The sequence below is a fragment of the Cucurbita pepo genome, chromosome LG20 (genome assembly GCF_002806865.2).
Source record: "Cucurbita pepo subsp. pepo cultivar mu-cu-16 chromosome LG20, ASM280686v2, whole genome shotgun sequence".
NCBI classification, from domain to species: Eukaryota; Viridiplantae; Streptophyta; class Magnoliopsida; order Cucurbitales; family Cucurbitaceae; genus Cucurbita; species Cucurbita pepo.
Genome location: NC_036657.1, coordinates 2,154,785 through 2,172,252, shown reverse-complemented (window position 1 = coordinate 2,172,252; position 17,468 = coordinate 2,154,785). Strand labels below are relative to the sequence as shown.

Sequence of the window (17,468 nt, the reverse complement as noted above, 5' to 3'; positions counted from 1 at the left end):
TAAGAACGAAATGTCGTTAGTGATTGATTAGTGAAGGTCAATTGGATGGGATCTACACATTTCCAAGCCACTATCTCTCATAAAACTTAGTTTAAACACGCAACCATTTCCTATCACCATCTTCATCATTATATATTTTAATACCTATCTTTATATTAAAATAAATCCATCCAACATTAACAATGTCACGCTCATTTCTAACTATATCTTAAAATAAAATAAAATAAAAAACATCATTATCATATCATTAAATAAGAACATACATGTCTGCTAAAACAAATTAATAAGCTACTTAATTGAATTTGAATGTAATTAATCATTCTTAATCTTGTTTTGTGTGTGCGCGAGTGTTTGTCTATAAATCCCAAATTCGGCGCTTTCTTTCTTCCAACACACACTCACACATGATCGGATTCTTGGTTCCCTTTCGTTCTTTGTCTCTTTCACTTTGATTTTGTTTCTTTTTCGCCATTTCTCCACTGTATCAGAATTTTCAGCTCTGCCCAGAATCAAATTTTGCTGTTTCAGGTCAGTTCTTCATCTTGTTCTTCGTGTTCTTCCGGTTGAAGAAGATGGGGTTCTGCTTGTTTCAAGATTAAGAAAGAAAGAAAGAAAGATCATTATGTTTTTTTTACTTAAATTTTTGAAGGTTTCCCTGTGTTTTTCTATGGTGGTTCTCTTGAGGTTTGTGAAAAGGAATTTAATATAATTTGTTGAAACCAATAATTAGTTTTTTATTCCGTTCTTGTTTGTGGCTATTTTTTTGTTTTGTATCACGGGATTTGTTAATCTGTTTGTACTCAGAAACCAAATTTGATGTATAAATAAATAATTGCAGTTGTTTTGACTTATCTGTAAGTACCCATCTTTTATATGAAGCTTCGTGGTCGACCCCCCAAATTGCCCAATTCGGTGCGGAAGTTTTCACGAAGAACACGCCCTCTCTTTCTCTCTCTGTCTCTCTCTCTCACAATTCATTTACGAGAAAGTGATGGAAATTCCCAAATTGGTGACTACTTTTTTCAGTTTTGTTATGATCTGTTCTTCTTCCCCTGTTTTTNCGTGTTAGAATTCGGCTGTTCTTCGGGAAGTTGATGAATTGGAAGAAACGAAAAATTCCCAGAAAATTTCAGTTTGTAATCAGCCGAACGGAGTGCATTACTCTGCAAATTCGGATAGCTTCGTCATCGATATGAATGGGTTCTCCAATGGCGGAACTAAAGAACCCAACACAAATCCCAGAATTACAGTACGTTTTTTCTTTGCGGGTTTTGTTATGAATTTCGAATTGCGATGAAAAATTGGTGACGCTTTTGTTGTGATTCTTACTTTTTTTTCAAAAAAAAATTGAAAGTTGCAGAGAAATTTATCCCGAAAAGGGTCTCAGCGTGGCGGCGACAAGATGATTGCTAGCAATACCGCTCCTATGGATAGAGATTCATCATCTCCAACAGGTACCATCATCATCATCTTCGATAAAAATAGAAGATGATGAACAAAAAAAGGAAAAAAAAAAGAAGTAACTTTGTTTGATATATTTGATTATAATACTATATATTATATTGATGTGCGCCAGTAGTGGGATCGAGCCAACCTGTAGTATGAGATGGGCGATTCTGATTCATTCGACTGAACTTATTATATGTTTGAATAATGTTTTTGTTTATATATAATTGCATTTAATGTGCACGTTTGGTGGGGATTTTAAATTTTTGGAGAAAATTTCTGGGATTTTGGTTAAATGTCAGTGACAATGTTTTTTTTAATCTTAACTCGACACAGAATATTTCAACTTGTTTGAGCAGTTCATTTGAAAAACAGGGGAAAACAGAGTTTGAATTTTGAAAAATTGTGGGTCCCCTGAATTGTGCAATTTTCAGTTGCAGTTGGAGCTACCATGGCGGAAAAAGCAGGGGCGGCGGTGGCAGTGGCAGTGGCAGTGGGGTCACAGCAAGATCATTTGGGAGTTGCACAAGTTCATCATCAGATCACTATAACCACAGCGAACACGGCGGCGGCGCCGGTTGAACGAGGCTTTCTTAGAAGAAACAGCTTCAGGAGGCCTTCATCTTCGTGGTTTTTGGACCCCAAGAAAGTTCTTCTCTTGTTTGCCACTGTGTAAGTTCTGTCCCTGTATGCATCAAACTTTCGTTATTTGTTTGTTATTTTCAGGCTCTAAATGGTGCTGTGTTTGGTGCAGGTCGTGTATAGGGAGCATGATACTGATATACTTCACCTTGGCCATCGGAAAACCCGACGCCGAGGAGCGGGGATTTGATTAATTATAACTGCAGGGAAAGGAAGAAGCAGAAGAACACACACAACAGAACACAGATATGAGAATGACTTGAAGATGTTTGTACAAAGAGATAGAATGATGGGAAAGACAAAAGTGCAGATTAAAAGCAAGAAGAACAGCAGGTTTTCTCATGGTTGGCACATTTACATTAGTTTATTAGGAAAGGAAGAAAGTGACAAACTAGAATGTGACAAAGGAATTGAATCTTTTCCCTTTTTTTTCTTTTTGTTTTGTTTTGTTACGAAAATTGACAGATGAAAGAGTTCAGAATACAAACGTGGTTCACTTGTGATTTGAAGCAGTGTGGTGTGGATTTCTCCATCTGCTAAGATTAGTGGAGGGTTTGGTGGTGACTGATCTGATTTGGTTACTCTTCAAATACCTTAAAGTTCTCCTTTTCCTCCAATATTCATTGTTTATAAGTGCCATGTCTTTGTATTCTGTGGCTTCCATGTGAGCAACAACAGTGGGCTACACTCCTACAAACACTAAGTGTATTTGAATGTCCTCAATGCATGCGCATTTCAATTTGTTCAACCAGTGTTTTTGTTTGATTCCTAGAGCAATACTTTGGCTTTGGGGGGGGCCTATTGTGAGATCTTATGTCGGTTGGAGAGGAAAACGAAGCATTTCTTAGAAGGGTGTGGGAACCTCTTTCTAATAGACGCGTTTTAAAACCGTGAGACTAATGAAGCATTCCTTAGAAGGGGGTGGAAACCTCTCCCTAATAACGCGTATTAAAATCGTGAGGCTGATAGAACAAGCCAAAGCTGACAATATCTGCTAGCAGTAGACTTAAGCTGTTATAAATGGTATTAGAGACAGGTATTGACTAGTGTACGAGAACGCTGAGCCCCCAAGGGGGTGGATTGTGAGATCCCACATCGGTTGGAGAGGGAAACAAAGGGTGTGAAAACCTCTTCCTAATATCCCTAATAGATGCGTTTTAAAACCGTGACCCTAAAACTATGAGGCTGACGGTAATCCATAATGTGTTAAAGCGAACAATATCTGCTAGTGGTAGACTTGGGCTATTACACCTATCATGGGCTATACCATCTTTTTGCAACCCACACTAACACTAGAGGTTGGAACCTAATGCCTCGTGAGAAAATGATCCCCCCACAAACAAAGGTGCAGAACTTCTCTTATTCCCATTTCAGGATGTGATCTTATTCACAGGCATTTAATCAACTGTTTCAAGTAAAACAAGAAGCGATAAACGTTGCAAATGGAAAGTGACTTCAGACCATGCTTGTGGAAAGAAGGAAATGCATTCAGTAAACGTATTAAAGTTCTATGTCAAGACTAACAAGATTGAGCGACATCTTATTGAGCACTGATACCATCGTGCCTTCATGGCTTAGCTTTAATGTCTCTAGTAGCGCTTTGATATTGTTGGCATCGAACACTTGTGCTTTCTATCGTGGTAAAGCCTCAATATGACGGCGGCAGTTTCTTCTATGGCCTTCCCTGTCACCTCTGCAAGCCAAACAAATAAAACTACAGTCAATGATAAATGGCAGAGCATTTCTATGTTTTGATCAACTTAATACCTATCACAGGCCATGTGGGGTTTTGAGCAAAGATCTTTCCAGCAAAATCCAGTTCCCTTCTAACAAAATCCATTTCTGAATAGGTACTTCTCATTTCATCACAAAATCCCAAACTCTTGGCTCTTGCTCTTCTTATTGTTTGCAACACAATCGGATTTATAGTCAAACCAAACACCTTTTCAGGGTCTGCTTCGAACAGGTTCTTTGGGAGTTTGATCCCCATTACGATCGGCACATTAGCCACCTTATATCCCTTTTGTGCAAGATAAATGGACAATGGCGTCTTCCCTGTTCGAGATACACCAGCAAGAACAATGTCAGCTTTGTTCAAGTTTTGAGGCAATGCACCATCGTCTTGTTTGATTGTAAACTCAATAGCTTCAATCCGACGAAAGTACTCGTCGGTAAGCGGGAGATTATTGCCGAAAGCCCCACGAGGAAGACCGGACGGTGAGACACCAAGATGTGATGCAACAACTTCTGTTAATGGTCCCAGTATGTCATTGGATTGAATGCCCCACAGTTTGCAAGCTTGCTTGGCAGATTCAGCCATGAATGGATCAGCTAAAGTATAAACAAGCATAGCGCCCTCTTTGGCTGCTTGTTTTACTATCTCCCGTAATCGCTCTACATCATCAACCTGCCATTTGTGTGTGTTTTGTTTGTAACAGCAAAAATTCAGTGCAAATTCAAAAGACTTAATCTAACGCCCTACCAGCTTCCTACAAAACCCTAATCATATATGAATTGGGAAAAGTTTAGAACGTCCGATTGCGAAACAAATTAGAACAAAAAGAGAAACAACAAAATCGGTAAGAAGAAATCCAGAATTACCCCAGAGAACAAATGGGTGCTAACAGGGCAAACACGATCCACCAAACAATGAGTGAACTGGCCCAAGGCGGCGGTGACGGAGTGCTCCACCGTCCATCCAGTGCCATCAGACACCATATAAATGGACTTCCCAACTATTCTCTCCACATCATCGTCGCCATCTCTTCCTTTAAGAGCAGGTTCCGGTGGGGCTCTGTCAGTGGGCGAATCGGGAGAACGCAGCTCGACAGCCTGAGTAGTCCGATTGCTGTGGCGCTGCAATTTGTGCCCCGATCGTAAAGCGCGAGCCCTAGACCAGCGATTCAATTGGGGGCTACCCTTGGATTTGCGAACCTGTGGCCCGGATTCGGAGGATGATTGGTTGTTGATGATAGAATTGGAGAAGGTAGGTTGATTTCTAGGTTTGGGAGTTGGGTAACTGGGCGTGTGAGGGGTGATGGACCAGCTGAAGGTGGAAGAAGCCATTCCAGTAATGGGGAAATTCAAATCATCGATAACTCAGCGGAGATTCAATGAAGACGATGATGGAAAGAAATTTCTGGAGGTTCTGTAAATGTTCCTCACATATGAAAGCGGTCGATCAGTTCACAATTTCAAAATATCTTCCATCTTTGTTCGTCACAAAAATATCTTCTCTCCCTTTTTTTTTTTTTTATCTTCATCTTCATTGCACGGCCATACAAAGACCCATGAGCACTAGTGGCATGATATTGTCCACTCTGAATATAAGTTCTAGTCACAAAAAGTTTTGTTTTGGACTTTCAAAAAATGTCTGGTAACAATGAAGATAGTACTATTTATTTATAAATATGTAGATTTATAATGGGGAGATGTTGGATCATGGGTTTATAAACAAATAATACTTTCTATATTTATACGAGGCCTTGTAGAGAGTCGTGTTCATCTAACATGGTATCAGAGTCATGCTCTAAACTTAGTCGTACCAATAAATTGGTAAATTCTCAAATGTCGAACAAAGGACTCCAAAAGAAAATGAGTCGAGCCTCCTCGAAGGCATAGTAAAAAATGACTAAGACTTCAAAAGAGTCAAGCCTCGATTAAGGGGAGACGTAATTTGTTCGAAGAGAGGTATTGGATGATGAAAGTCCAACATCAGTTAATTTAGGGAATGGTCATAGATTTATAATCAAATAATACTATCTCCATTGCTATGAGACCTTTTTGGGAAACCCAAACCAAAACTACGAGAGCTTATGCTCAAAATAGAAAATATCATATCATTGTGGAGAGTAGCGTTCATCTAACCGACCTAATCTATTGTTTGACTCGTCACTGTTGCATGCAAGCTTCAGCCATAGGGCGCAGTAGAATGATTTTCTATGAAACCCATCCAAGTCAAAAGGCCCAATCCGCCGCTAAATTGATAAATTAAAAAAATATTACTTTTCAATACTCTACTCTCCCTCCCTCGAAAATAAATTTTAAATTTTTTAATAATATCAAACTTTAAAATAATAATAATAATAATAAATATCTTTCCCAGCAACTTGAGCTCAACTTTAATGAAACTGGATTTTATGATAGAGTAATTTGAACAATATTTGTCATTTCTTCTCTAGAGTAAGATTGATATATCTCGATGTACATCACAAAACTACGATTACCAGTATCGATTTTACTTTATAACTTATTTATTTAAAAAGAAAACACATTTATTGTCTTTTTGTTTCGTCATAAGACAAATTTGGGCAACCCAATCTTGAAACCATGCTTACGAACATCCTCTTGAACCTGATTCCGAAATTCTCTAAAACTAAACCTTCTATAAACCCCAGGCTCGCATTTGCTTTTTATAACCGTCTCGCTCCAAGGACACAAGAAATAAGCTATCGAAAATCTCTCCAACTTCGAGTTCGTCACAACTCTATGTTCGACACTCTTGTAAACATCGTTGCTCCAAGCCTATAGTTGATTAAGTTTAAAATTATTATAATTATTCCATTAATAAAATAATAATAATAATAATAAATATATTTGACCTGAAACAAGTCGCCAATGTTGATTATAAGAGCCTCGGGGTTGGGTTTAACGGCGATCCACTCCCCGTCCTTGACCAACTCCAAGCCACCGACTTGGTCTTGGTGAAGAATGGTCAAAAAATCGCTGTCTGTGTGAGGCATGAGTCCGAATACCCGACCCGGAACCGAGCATGGCGGGTACCGGTTCATCCGGAGATAGCACGTGCTTGGCACACAATTGTCAACGAAGAATTTAGAGCTTCTCCCCAAATTCTCTCCCAAAATCTCCGCTAGCTCTTGCGCCAACCTCGAAACTTTCCCCGCGAATTCTTCCATTGTTGACCTGCTTAATATTTAACACCAGAATATAATTATTTAAATATAATTTTTAATAATTTGGAATAATGCATGGATTTGCATGTTTGGAAGGAACCTGAGATCATCGGAGCCGTTGGATCCAAGAATATCGGAGAGAGAAACATGGAAGGCTTCCGACCAAGAGAGTTGGGTAAGAGAAGTGGCGGTGGGTGTTCCCCAACGGTAACTTCCGGCGGAGAAATTCAAGAACATGTCCTCCTTACTCTTACGCTCAAACGGCTGTTTAAAAAGCTCAATTTGTTTGGCTCTCATCTTACCCAAAAGCTCACTCGAAACCCCATGATTCACAACTTGAAAAAACCCCCATTCCTGAGAAGCTCTAATTATATCATTTTTGCACTGTTCCACTTCCCCGACCTCCGCTCCGTCCCTCAAACGCCTCAAATCAACCACCGGAAGCTCCCATTCCTTCACCGCCACAGCGTCGCCTCCTCTATCCACCGCCGTTTCCGCCAACAGACTCTTGTAAGCCTCGTGAAATGGTGGGTCCATAGCCACGTTGGCAGACTGATATAATTATCCCAAAAAAATTACGACGATTTAAAAGGAAAGCTTTGTTGTTGATGCTCTTGGTTTGTAATGTTTAGATTTATATAGAATATTTTCACCCTCCAAAATTAATATTTATTTTAACATATAGTCTGTACCTTCCAAACAACCCATTTTATGTAAATAATATTATTATAATTAACCAAAGTTTGAATGCACATAAATTAAATTAATTTTGTGACAGGAAAATGAAAGAAGTCAAGGGGATCAGGTGCTGGAAGGAACGAGAAGAAGTACCCAGTGCATGTCAGTTTGCCATGAAATAAACAGGCCATGCCTGATATTACATGTGACTCTGCCTCAATCAATTTTCTTTTTTTTTTTTTCGGAAAAAAAAAATTCAACTTATTTAATAAATTTATGTATTTTGTATATATAATTAAAAAATAATAAATTATTTTCACGTTTCTAAATTTTAGGCTTTATACGAAAAAGTGGGACTAATTTTAAAAAAAGGAGAGACCCACTAAATGATAAACTAATTATTTTGTGGCCACAGCCTTGATTTACGACCCAAAATAAATAAATAAATATAATTTATTTGTTGAGATGACTAGGCGTAGGGTAAGGGCTTTTTAGTGATTGAACATCGTGACCAAATATCAAAATAACAACTTTTAATAGAAATATGCTTCTTCTTCTTTTTTTTTCTTTTTTTTTTTTTTTTTTTAAATAATAATAAAAAATATATTTCACCCTTGTGTTGATGGGACGTGGCGGTGACGTGGAAAATTACAGCAAATAAGGATAAAGATGACAGCGAGGTTGGTGTCTATCTTAGGAACCAAGGGATTTAAAGTTAATTTTAATTACTAATTTATAAATGCAATAATAATTAAGGAAATGAATTATTAGAAAGAAAAGAAAAGAATTTGAATATAATATATATTATATAAAAAAAGGGAATTATTTAGATACTTGGAACTTTTCTGAAAAAACAAAGAGAGACAATTACAGTTAAATTATGAAGAGGTATAATAAAAATATAAATAAAAAATAAATCGGGAAAGATCTAAAATGACGAAACATAAGGTTCGATGTGTGCCCATTCTTGTGTACAGACATAACAGCTCTTAACAAAACGAATAAACAAAAGAGAGCACCTCAATCCCCCACACACGCTCTATTCTTATTCTAACCATTTTCGTAAAATATATTATCTAATTTTTCAATAATAATAATAATTATAAATCAACTTAAATATAGCTCAAATGATGATACGGTTACCTGGTTTAACGTATGTATCATAATTGCGCTGGGCCGAAGAGTCGGGTGGGATATATAATTGGAGAGAGCGTGACAGAATGGGATGGCGGGATGGGGGAGGGTTAGTTATATAGGGAGGGGGGAATGGTTGGATGGAGAAGATAAGAGGTGAAGGGGAAATGAATGGACACAGAGGTTCAACGTAAACCCACGTCCCAATATGTGTTGACGCAGAATGAACAGAGTGAGCACGCACGCGGCTCGCGGAGGTATCATACAAAAATATTTTTAATTACTTTTACTCACCCAATTCAAATTGGTTTTATTTTACCTTGACTTGGTTCAATATGCACCATTTGAATCTTTTTTATTTTTTATTTTTTAATATATTATATAATGGACCCGACTGACTCGACCGATTCATATTTGAAACATCATGCCCCTTTCGTTCGATGTTTGTAATAATAATAATACGTGGCTGAATACAGAATCACATGCATGCAGATGCAGGTTCTAAGTACTTTTTAATTTATTACTATTATTTTTTTTTGGTTATTATAGTTTGATTATTAATTATAATTAGGCGTTGAGTATAGAAGGAGGGAATTTGAAAGGGACATGCAAGCCATGTGGGTTGTTTAGGTGATAATGAAAGGGCTTTGGAATGGAAAGGGAGGGGAGGGGGAACAGGTCCACCCTCAGTATCTTTGCCACTCATTGGACTCTCTCTCTCTCTCTCTCAAAATATTTAAAAGAAAAAAGAAAAAGAAAAAGGGTTCCCAAAATATCTCCCATTCTTTAATGGCCTCAATGGCCTCAATGTTTGACCATCGTACACTTATGCACACACTCGATCTAGATAAATATAAAGAACATACGAAAAAAACATGATAGAGAAAATGTAAGGAAAATATTGGCTAAATATTTTGTATTGATGACTTCAAGTATGTAGTAAGAGATAACTGGAAAAAAATTTACATTTTCACACCTTCACACCTCTAGTGATGATATATATAACTATCTACCGTATATACTTTTTACTATTTACCATCATTTACTTTATATGTCATTTGATAGAGAAATGAACTATTTATTATAACGGTGTGAAAATTTCTCTCTAATAATTATGTTTTAAAATTGTGAAGGTGACGATATTACTGTTTGGATTATTACAAAATGTGTGGTAATTAAGGATTGAAAAGTTATTAGCGGTTGAAAATGGTAAAAGTAATGGAGAAGAAAGGGAGAGGGGTTTGAGTTGTTGTGGGTACGCTGGGTGTTGCAAAAGTAATGGTATCGTACCTGCATGTCCTACCAACACAGCTATGTCAATGGCTGGTCTATTTGTTCTCTTCTTCACCACACACCTCCAAACCCTCCCTAAATTCTCTTCCTAAATAATAAATATATTATGATTTAATTTTAAATGACGGGGTGAGATCCTATATCAGTTATAGAAATAATAAAACATTTTTTATAAAGACGGAAATTAAAGACATGAAGATGTTGAGGATTACTGTCAGTGAATCCTACATTGATTAATTTAGTGGAAGATCATAGTTTTATAGGTGAGGAATACTATCTCCATTAATATAAGACTTTTTGAGTAAGTCCAAAAAAAAAATCTAGTTTAGAAAAGCATGTTTTTTTCGTTCATAAAAGTTGATGGTTTTAGGACGGAAAGGGGAGATGGACGATTATGCAAATCACACGGTCTAGAATGAGGGGTTCCAATCCAACGGACATTCCGTTGCGATAATTTGCTCTAGAGTTTCAGTCCGTCGATCTAGAATTTAACGCTTGGATCATCATCTACCTCAGATCAGTTCACATTTCTTGGCTACCACTGTAACAGGAAGGTCGTTCTGTAATTTCAAATAGAAATATTGGCAAGTTCATTTGCGCCAAGTCCCTAGTCAAACTTGAAGCGGGATTGCAATCGAAATTTGAAGCTTACACGGCTAAAGACGATGGCGCCACCGGCAACTACACGGTGGCGCGCAATCGTATCAATGATTGTCATGTTGCTGATGATCTCACCGTCGGTGGCTATCTACTGCGACGAAGACGATTGCTACGATCTCCTCGGGTATGTTGGGGTTCATTTTCCCTATTATTGTTGGTAATACTAATGCCTAGTTTTGATCTCTCTAATTAGTTTTCAACTGGCCATTTCAGAGTATCGCAGAGTGCAACCCAATCGGAGATCAAGAAAGCTTACTACAAACTGTCATTGAAATTGTCCGTTCTTTTCTTCTTCTAGTCCATTTCGTCTTGTCATTCAATGTCATTCCATTTGAATTTCTGTTTCTGGTGTTCAATGAAGCCATCCAGACAAGAATCCGGATCCGGAATCAAAGAAGCAATTTGTTAAGGTTGCCAATGCTTATGAGGTACGGAAACGTTAAGATTCTAGATGCTATTTTCTTCGATATGCCTTCATTTACGTATTGTTGTTTGATTTTAATTCTTCGTTTCCTAAACATGTGAGCTTATCTGTTAATTGCAGATTTTGAAAGATGAATCCACGAGAGGACAATATGATTACGCAATCGCTCATCCGGAAGAGGTAGTTTTAAGTATTTGAAGTCCACTGCTAATGCGTAATAATATTAGTTTTCACTATCAATCTTTTCTCATGTGGCAGTTGAGACCCTCTACTATACTAGTGTGGCCATGCCATTGCCATGGTTGATGGTTTTGTTGATTCTTTCTCTGGTTTACGCTTCTACTAGCAGTGGCAATACGCTCATTTCTTGGATGTGCTCTAATTTTCTTTGTTAATCTACCAATGTGACACCTATTTAACAGGTGTAGAGTGATTGCATTGCATTTCCCAAGTACAAATTGGTTGTCTGGAGGCTGTCCAAACATGAGTGATAAGTCAGACGTTTGGTTTGGCATTTGAACAATGTGAAGATAGTGCTAAAAATTGAACAAGATAATTATAGAATAGAATAGGATCACATTAAGATTTCTTGATTAGTTTGATGCATGAACAGAAATTCCCTTTTAACTCAGATTCAAGGGACAATTCACTTTTTATGAAAATCATCACAGATAGAGACCTGAAATACTATTAACATTTGCAGAATGTTACCACCTAAAGCTTTCCCATAGGACAGATGGCCTCTTTCTTTTCAATACGTATGCCTTTGGGCTACTGTTGCAAATTAAGGTTGAGTCGTTTATGACGGAAACATATGCGACTGTACCATCTTGTTTTCTAAGAAAAGAAGAAACTCAAGCAAAGAACAAATTATGATTGTGCCATCGATTTTTCAAATAGCTGATGGACACTGGCTGCTTTTTAATGTAGTAAACTGTGATTTCTTCATTTTATAGGTATTTTACAACGCAGCTCGGTACTATCATGCATATTATGGTCATAAGACGGTAAGGATTTTTGTATTTGTCTTATGCTTACAGAATATGTGGTTTATAACTAGGTTAAGTTTATTTATCACTTTTCGTTGGTTTTAGTAGTTGTTTTGGTTTTCTGCTCTCATTTTAGGATACTCGTGCTGTGCTGGTTGGCCTTCTCTTGATTTTATCTGCATTTCAATATCTGAATCAGTGGACAAGATATCATCAGGTACTAGTAGCTCTAAGTTATTCCACCTTGAAAAAGTATGACGGTTGTTAGGTGAAATTGTTTGATGGATGACCTGATTAACTTTTCTCAGGTCACATGAATTTTATGTGCACATTTGTTCCAACCTGATCTTGGGAACTTTTTATAGTTAATTCATATTTTGTTGTCCGAATCTGCAAATAGATGTCGATTGCATTGTACTGAATCACTTACTTCATGCTATAGGCTGTTGACATGGTCAAGAAAACCCCTGCTTACAAAAATAGATTACGGGCTCTTGAATTTGAACGAAGTGGAGGAGCAACAAACAAGAAGAAAGGTCACAAGCAATTGGATAAGTATGTTGTTGTTGGTTATTTACCAGAATAATTAAGGGGAAAAATAATAAATGTCGCTTTTTCTGGAAAAGCTCTTTTTTTACCTTGTGTCTAACTTAAAGAACCCAATTAAACTTAAATAGAAGAAATTAGTACATTTTCTTAATTTTAATTGACTTGAACCTTGAACTTAAATAAAAAAAGAAATTAGTACCTTTCCTGATTTTTTTTTTGAGATTTGTACCTACATTCGAGCATCATTGTGACCGAGGAAGGTTATTTTTATTAATGGGTTTTTGTGGTTATGTTGGATATACGTTTTCATTGGGTTAAAGTTCTTAGTGCTGCATGATTTTGTGGCTTTGTTCGAGTATTTGTTTAGGGTGATATAGTTGTTGTAATTCTGAAAACTTTCCAGCTTCACTCTAAAGAAATACTAATTCTATCACCTTTTCAAGTTCAAGAAAACATCTGTGATTAAATTAAAATTTTTGAGTTAAGTTCACTTAGTCAAGCAAATTGAGGGGTCATAAGGAGTTCTTCCCTAGTACTTTCATTGTTGGTTTTATTTAAGTTTATGGGAACACTTCAGTTCAAATTACCCAACGCTGTTCTTATACATAAATTTAATGGGCTTCTATTCAGTTTTAAGCTTTCTTTAAGCATTTTACTTATTCTGAAATCTTTTGATTAGTTATCAACTGTTTCTCCATTTTTTTCTCATTGGATTCTCAATCTAACATATCTTTATTTATTTATTCTTGTGGCTTTGTCAGAAAAGTGGATGAAGATCTTGACAAAGAACTGGAATTGCAAATAACAGGAGCTGAGAAGCCATCTGTATGGGAACTACTTGGCGTTCGTCTTATTCTTCTACCTTACACTATTGGCAAGGTTAGATTTTGTGCCCGTGAGTTTTGGAAATTTTTATGGTCATTTGATTTTCAATTTCGTTGTTTCCTTGTGTTACTGAGCGGGACTCCATTCATTTAGCTCATATTCCTCAAGGATTTGTTCTTGTGTTTCCTTGATTCAGTTATTATTGTGGTCTAGTTGTTGGTTTTGGAGATACAAGATAAAACAAATAACTTACTCTTGGGAAGATGCCTCTTACCTGACGCAAAGTTCACTTAGAGTCCCTATTAAGGCTTGGAAAAACATCGGTGAGCAAATAATTGTTGCTATGCTAATTTTCTTGTTGAATAATTTAATGCAGCTCTGTATTTGTCCCGTTTTTGTTCCCTTGACCCCTTCTCAATCTCTTCACTGCTCTTAAACAGCCAGATTTCCATTGTCAATCTATGCTTTTCTTTTACCTACAATCATTAATTTATGATTGCTTGAATTCTGTAAACCAGATGAATCAACAAAAGAAGACCTTATTCGGCGATGTCTATGGAAGAAGCACAATATGGAGAACTACCAGTCTGAAATTCGAAAGGAGTCGAAACGCCGAAGATAGGCTGATGAAATTCAACCACCATGTTACAATGTTAGAGAAGCTACTGCAATCAATTATTGCCTCAAAGACGGAAACTATTTATACCAGTTGAGCCCCCTCCATTGTGACTGTCGTTGAAAGATGCCACAATTTTGACCCCTGCTCTACACGAGGTAAGGTAATTTCGACTTGAATCAATTTTTTTTTTATCCCTCTGGGTATCAGTCAAGAATCTCCTGTTCTCAAGTTAGTACTCGGTGGATTGAAATTATTACTGTGCATTTTATTATTTCATGCCATGAGTTAAATATACTGCTGACTATTCAACTATAGAAATAACAGATCTTGATCAGAGTACACACTTTTCTTTCCCTCCTATTTGGAAAACTAAAGTTGACTTCTTCCTCTAGAGAGAAATTTAAATAAAACCGAGTTTGAATTTTCTGAATTAGTTTGAAAATTGAGACTCTGAAGATAAGACATCAATTATCATTCTAAAAGTCGTTCGTTTGATCAAGTTATATAATTTTTCTTGCAGATACATGTTGGAGGCTCGGCTGTAGAATGAATAATGGGAAGAAGATGGTGATATTCCCAGATATTTTGATATTGGATTTGAATTATGATAAGACATTGTGCTTAATAAAGTTTGTGGGTCTAGTAGAGTCGGCTAGTTGCGATGGTGGGGTGGGTATGGCCCAGCACTTTTCGGTCAAGTGGAACGCTCAATTTGTCCGCCGCCCCCAATCTTGCTGGATGCCGACTCCCTCACTGATTCACAATATTCATTCATTTTATTTTATTTTATTTTCTTTCATTTATAGTAACAAAATCTCTTTCTTCCATTATCTAGAGGGTAAGTTTGTAATTTTACCAGTAATTTTGCAATATTTCAAGTAGGGGGGAAGAAGAATATATTCCAATCCACGCAAAGACGCTCAACGTCTAGATTTTTCTTAATAAAAGAGCCGAACTCCGTTATAACGGACGTTATTGGTGTTTTAATGACGTCGGCATGTTGCTTCTCAATTTCTATTTCTACCTTTGACGATAGGTAACGGATAATAACAGCAATACGTGGCGGAAAAGTAATGGATAATTCATTAGCTCCCGTGACGAAATTGTCCTTCTCTTCTCCTATAAATTCAGCTCTCCACCCCTAGGATTCATTGTAATTGAATTTCTCTTCTCTCAACTTCTCTTCTTCGATCGTTCAATCCTCGCCGAATTCTTCTTAAGGTATTCTTTCTGCCTTCTCGTTTCTTTGTTGTTACTGCTTTGATCTTGTTGTTCCGTTTCGAGAAATGGATTGTTTAGGGTTTTGGAATTATATTTTTGTTTGGGATTTTTCTTTTTCCATCTGATTTGGGAATTTTAGAAACCCTTGTTGGGGATCTTACGCCTTGTGGTTTGATCTGCTTGGATCAAATGAAATTTTATGATTGTTATATGTTGTCTTTGAAGTTTGATGAATTTTTATGAGATTGGCTGGGATTGTCGGATTCTTCTGAATTTATTGAAATCGAATTTAGGGTTTCAACTTCATGTGATGAAATCGGATTTCGCTTCGTGTTAGGCGTGTTGAGATTGTGATGAAATTCAACATGTTCTCTCTGTTTCGTTTTGTTTAGATGCAAATCTTCGTCAAGACCCTCACTGGAAAGACCATCACCCTTGAGGTGGAGTCTTCCGACACTATCGACAACGTCAAGGCCAAGATCCAGGACAAGGAAGGAATCCCCCCGGATCAGCAACGTTTGATTTTTGCCGGCAAGCAACTTGAAGACGGTCGAACCCTTGCCGATTACAACATCCAGAAGGAATCAACTCTCCACCTCGTGCTCCGTCTCCGTGGTGGCATGCAAATCTTCGTCAAGACCCTCACAGGAAAGACTATCACCCTCGAGGTGGAGTCTTCCGACACCATCGACAACGTCAAGGCCAAGATCCAGGACAAGGAAGGTATCCCTCCAGACCAGCAGAGGTTGATCTTTGCCGGAAAGCAGTTGGAAGATGGCCGAACCCTTGCCGACTACAACATTCAGAAGGAATCCACCCTCCACCTCGTGCTCCGTCTCCGTGGTGGCATGCAAATCTTCGTGAAGACCCTTACAGGAAAGACCATCACCCTTGAGGTTGAGTCTTCCGACACCATCGATAACGTCAAGGCCAAGATCCAGGACAAGGAAGGCATCCCTCCAGACCAGCAGAGGTTGATCTTCGCCGGGAAGCAGTTGGAAGATGGCCGAACCCTTGCTGACTACAACATCCAGAAGGAATCCACCCTCCATCTTGTCTTACGTCTGCGTGGTGGCATGCAAATTTTTGTTAAAACTCTTACCGGAAAGACCATCACTTTGGAGGTAGAGTCTTCAGACACAATTGACAACGTGAAGGCCAAGATTCAGGACAAGGAAGGTATCCCCCCAGACCAGCAAAGGCTCATCTTCGCTGGAAAACAATTGGAGGATGGCCGAACTCTTGCAGACTACAACATCCAGAAGGAATCCACTCTCCATCTTGTCCTGCGTCTCCGTGGTGGTATGCAGATCTTCGTTAAGACTTTGACTGGGAAAACCATCACCCTCGAGGTTGAGAGCTCCGACACCATTGACAACGTTAAGGCCAAGATTCAGGATAAGGAAGGCATCCCCCCGGACCAGCAGAGGTTGATCTTCGCTGGAAAGCAGCTGGAGGATGGAAGGACTCTGGCTGATTACAACATCCAGAAGGAGTCCACCCTTCATCTTGTCCTCCGTCTCCGTGGAGGATTCTAAGTTCTGAAAATGGGTATGTGTGATGGCGGCGGCCTTGTTCCGGCCGACCATGTGATTGAATGTGGGTACTTCTTATGTGTCTTTATTTTTCGAGTATGTTGGTTAAGTGTCCTCCCCAGATTCACAATTTGGGGAGAGTATTACAGATAAATAAATTGGAATCATTTCTCCTTCCAAAAATGGACTAATTACTATGATCATTTCGAAAAGAAACCTCTCGGGCGAGGGAGAAGACTCTTAGGTGTCACAACCTACCTAACTATATAACATGGGATGTAATTTCTCTTAAGGCTGTTTGTGAGGTGTGGTAGAAAAATGTAGGACCGTGACACTCCGCCACCTTGCCTCCGAAACCGACCCTATGAAGAAGCCCGCCACCTTGCCTCCGAAACCGACCCTATGAAGAAGCGTTACTGAGTTCATATTTCTGAATTATGTGGCCTTTCCTTGGAAACTAATTGAAATGACTCGAATCAATCCTTGGAAACTAATTGAAATGACTCGAATCAAACATGGCAAAAATGAATCCTCATCGAC

The 17,468-nt window shown here is 38.1% G+C and overlaps 5 protein-coding genes across 9 annotated transcripts; 3 read left to right on the top strand and 2 right to left on the bottom strand.

Annotated features, from left to right (window-relative positions):
- Positions 1-304: 304 nt before the first annotated feature.
- LOC111782987 lies at positions 305-2,702 on the top strand. 3 transcript variants are annotated; one of them, XM_023663851.1, is made up of 6 exons: positions 305-528; positions 880-1,009; positions 1,070-1,249; positions 1,361-1,454; positions 1,881-2,118; positions 2,201-2,702. In XM_023663851.1, exons 2-6 carry the CDS (start codon positions 992-994, stop codon positions 2,280-2,282), a joined length of 612 nt encoding a protein of 203 aa, XP_023519619.1. In that variant the 5' UTR covers positions 305-528; positions 880-991; the 3' UTR covers positions 2,283-2,702. The 3 variants fall into 3 exon arrangements, with proteins under 3 accessions (XP_023519619.1, XP_023519617.1, XP_023519618.1); XM_023663849.1 differs by having other exon boundaries at positions 308-528; positions 1,355-1,454; XM_023663850.1 differs by having other exon boundaries at positions 308-528; positions 839-1,009; positions 1,355-1,454.
- LOC111782979 (probable pyruvate, phosphate dikinase regulatory protein, chloroplastic) lies at positions 2,013-5,331 on the bottom strand. 2 transcript variants are annotated; one of them, XR_002813249.1, is made up of 4 exons: positions 4,690-5,331; positions 3,856-4,495; positions 3,613-3,781; positions 2,013-2,131 (listed from the first exon to the last, which is right to left on the bottom strand). XR_002813249.1 is itself a non-coding variant. In XM_023663843.1 (3 exons), the coding sequence occupies exons 1-3, from the start codon at positions 5,152-5,154 to the stop codon at positions 3,678-3,680; spliced, it is 1,209 nt and encodes a 402-aa protein (XP_023519611.1). In that variant the 5' UTR covers positions 5,155-5,331; the 3' UTR covers positions 3,443-3,677. The 2 variants fall into 2 exon arrangements, 1 of the variants encoding a protein (XP_023519611.1); XM_023663843.1 differs by lacking the exon at positions 2,013-2,131 and having other exon boundaries at positions 3,443-3,781.
- A 979-nt stretch (positions 5,332-6,310) lies between these two features.
- Positions 6,311-8,873, bottom strand: LOC111783441 (gibberellin 2-beta-dioxygenase 8). The gene is made up of 4 exons (XM_023664369.1): positions 8,823-8,873; positions 7,102-7,553; positions 6,690-7,011; positions 6,311-6,612 (listed from the first exon to the last, which is right to left on the bottom strand). The coding sequence occupies exons 1-4, from the start codon at positions 8,841-8,843 to the stop codon at positions 6,382-6,384; spliced, it is 1,026 nt and encodes a 341-aa protein (XP_023520137.1). The 5' UTR covers positions 8,844-8,873; the 3' UTR covers positions 6,311-6,381.
- A 1,666-nt stretch (positions 8,874-10,539) lies between these two features.
- On the top strand, positions 10,540-15,147 carry LOC111782505 (dnaJ protein ERDJ7-like). Of its 2 annotated transcripts, none has more exons than XM_023663264.1 (11): positions 10,540-10,890; positions 10,980-11,042; positions 11,128-11,194; positions 11,311-11,370; positions 12,147-12,197; positions 12,316-12,396; positions 12,622-12,734; positions 13,490-13,607; positions 13,767-13,876; positions 14,072-14,327; positions 14,693-15,147. In XM_023663264.1, the coding sequence occupies exons 1-9, from the start codon at positions 10,772-10,774 to the stop codon at positions 13,845-13,847; spliced, it is 753 nt and encodes a 250-aa protein (XP_023519032.1). In that variant the 5' UTR covers positions 10,540-10,771; the 3' UTR covers positions 13,848-13,876; positions 14,072-14,327; positions 14,693-15,147. The 2 variants fall into 2 exon arrangements, with proteins under 2 accessions (XP_023519032.1, XP_023519031.1); XM_023663263.1 differs by having other exon boundaries at positions 10,543-10,890; positions 13,750-13,876.
- Positions 15,148-15,290: 143 nt separating this feature from the next.
- Positions 15,291-17,111, top strand: LOC111782503 (polyubiquitin). The gene is made up of 2 exons (XM_023663261.1): positions 15,291-15,393; positions 15,786-17,111. The coding sequence occupies exon 2, from the start codon at positions 15,786-15,788 to the stop codon at positions 16,929-16,931; it is 1,146 nt and encodes a 381-aa protein (XP_023519029.1). The 5' UTR covers positions 15,291-15,393; the 3' UTR covers positions 16,932-17,111.
- Positions 17,112-17,468: the final 357 nt, after the last annotated feature.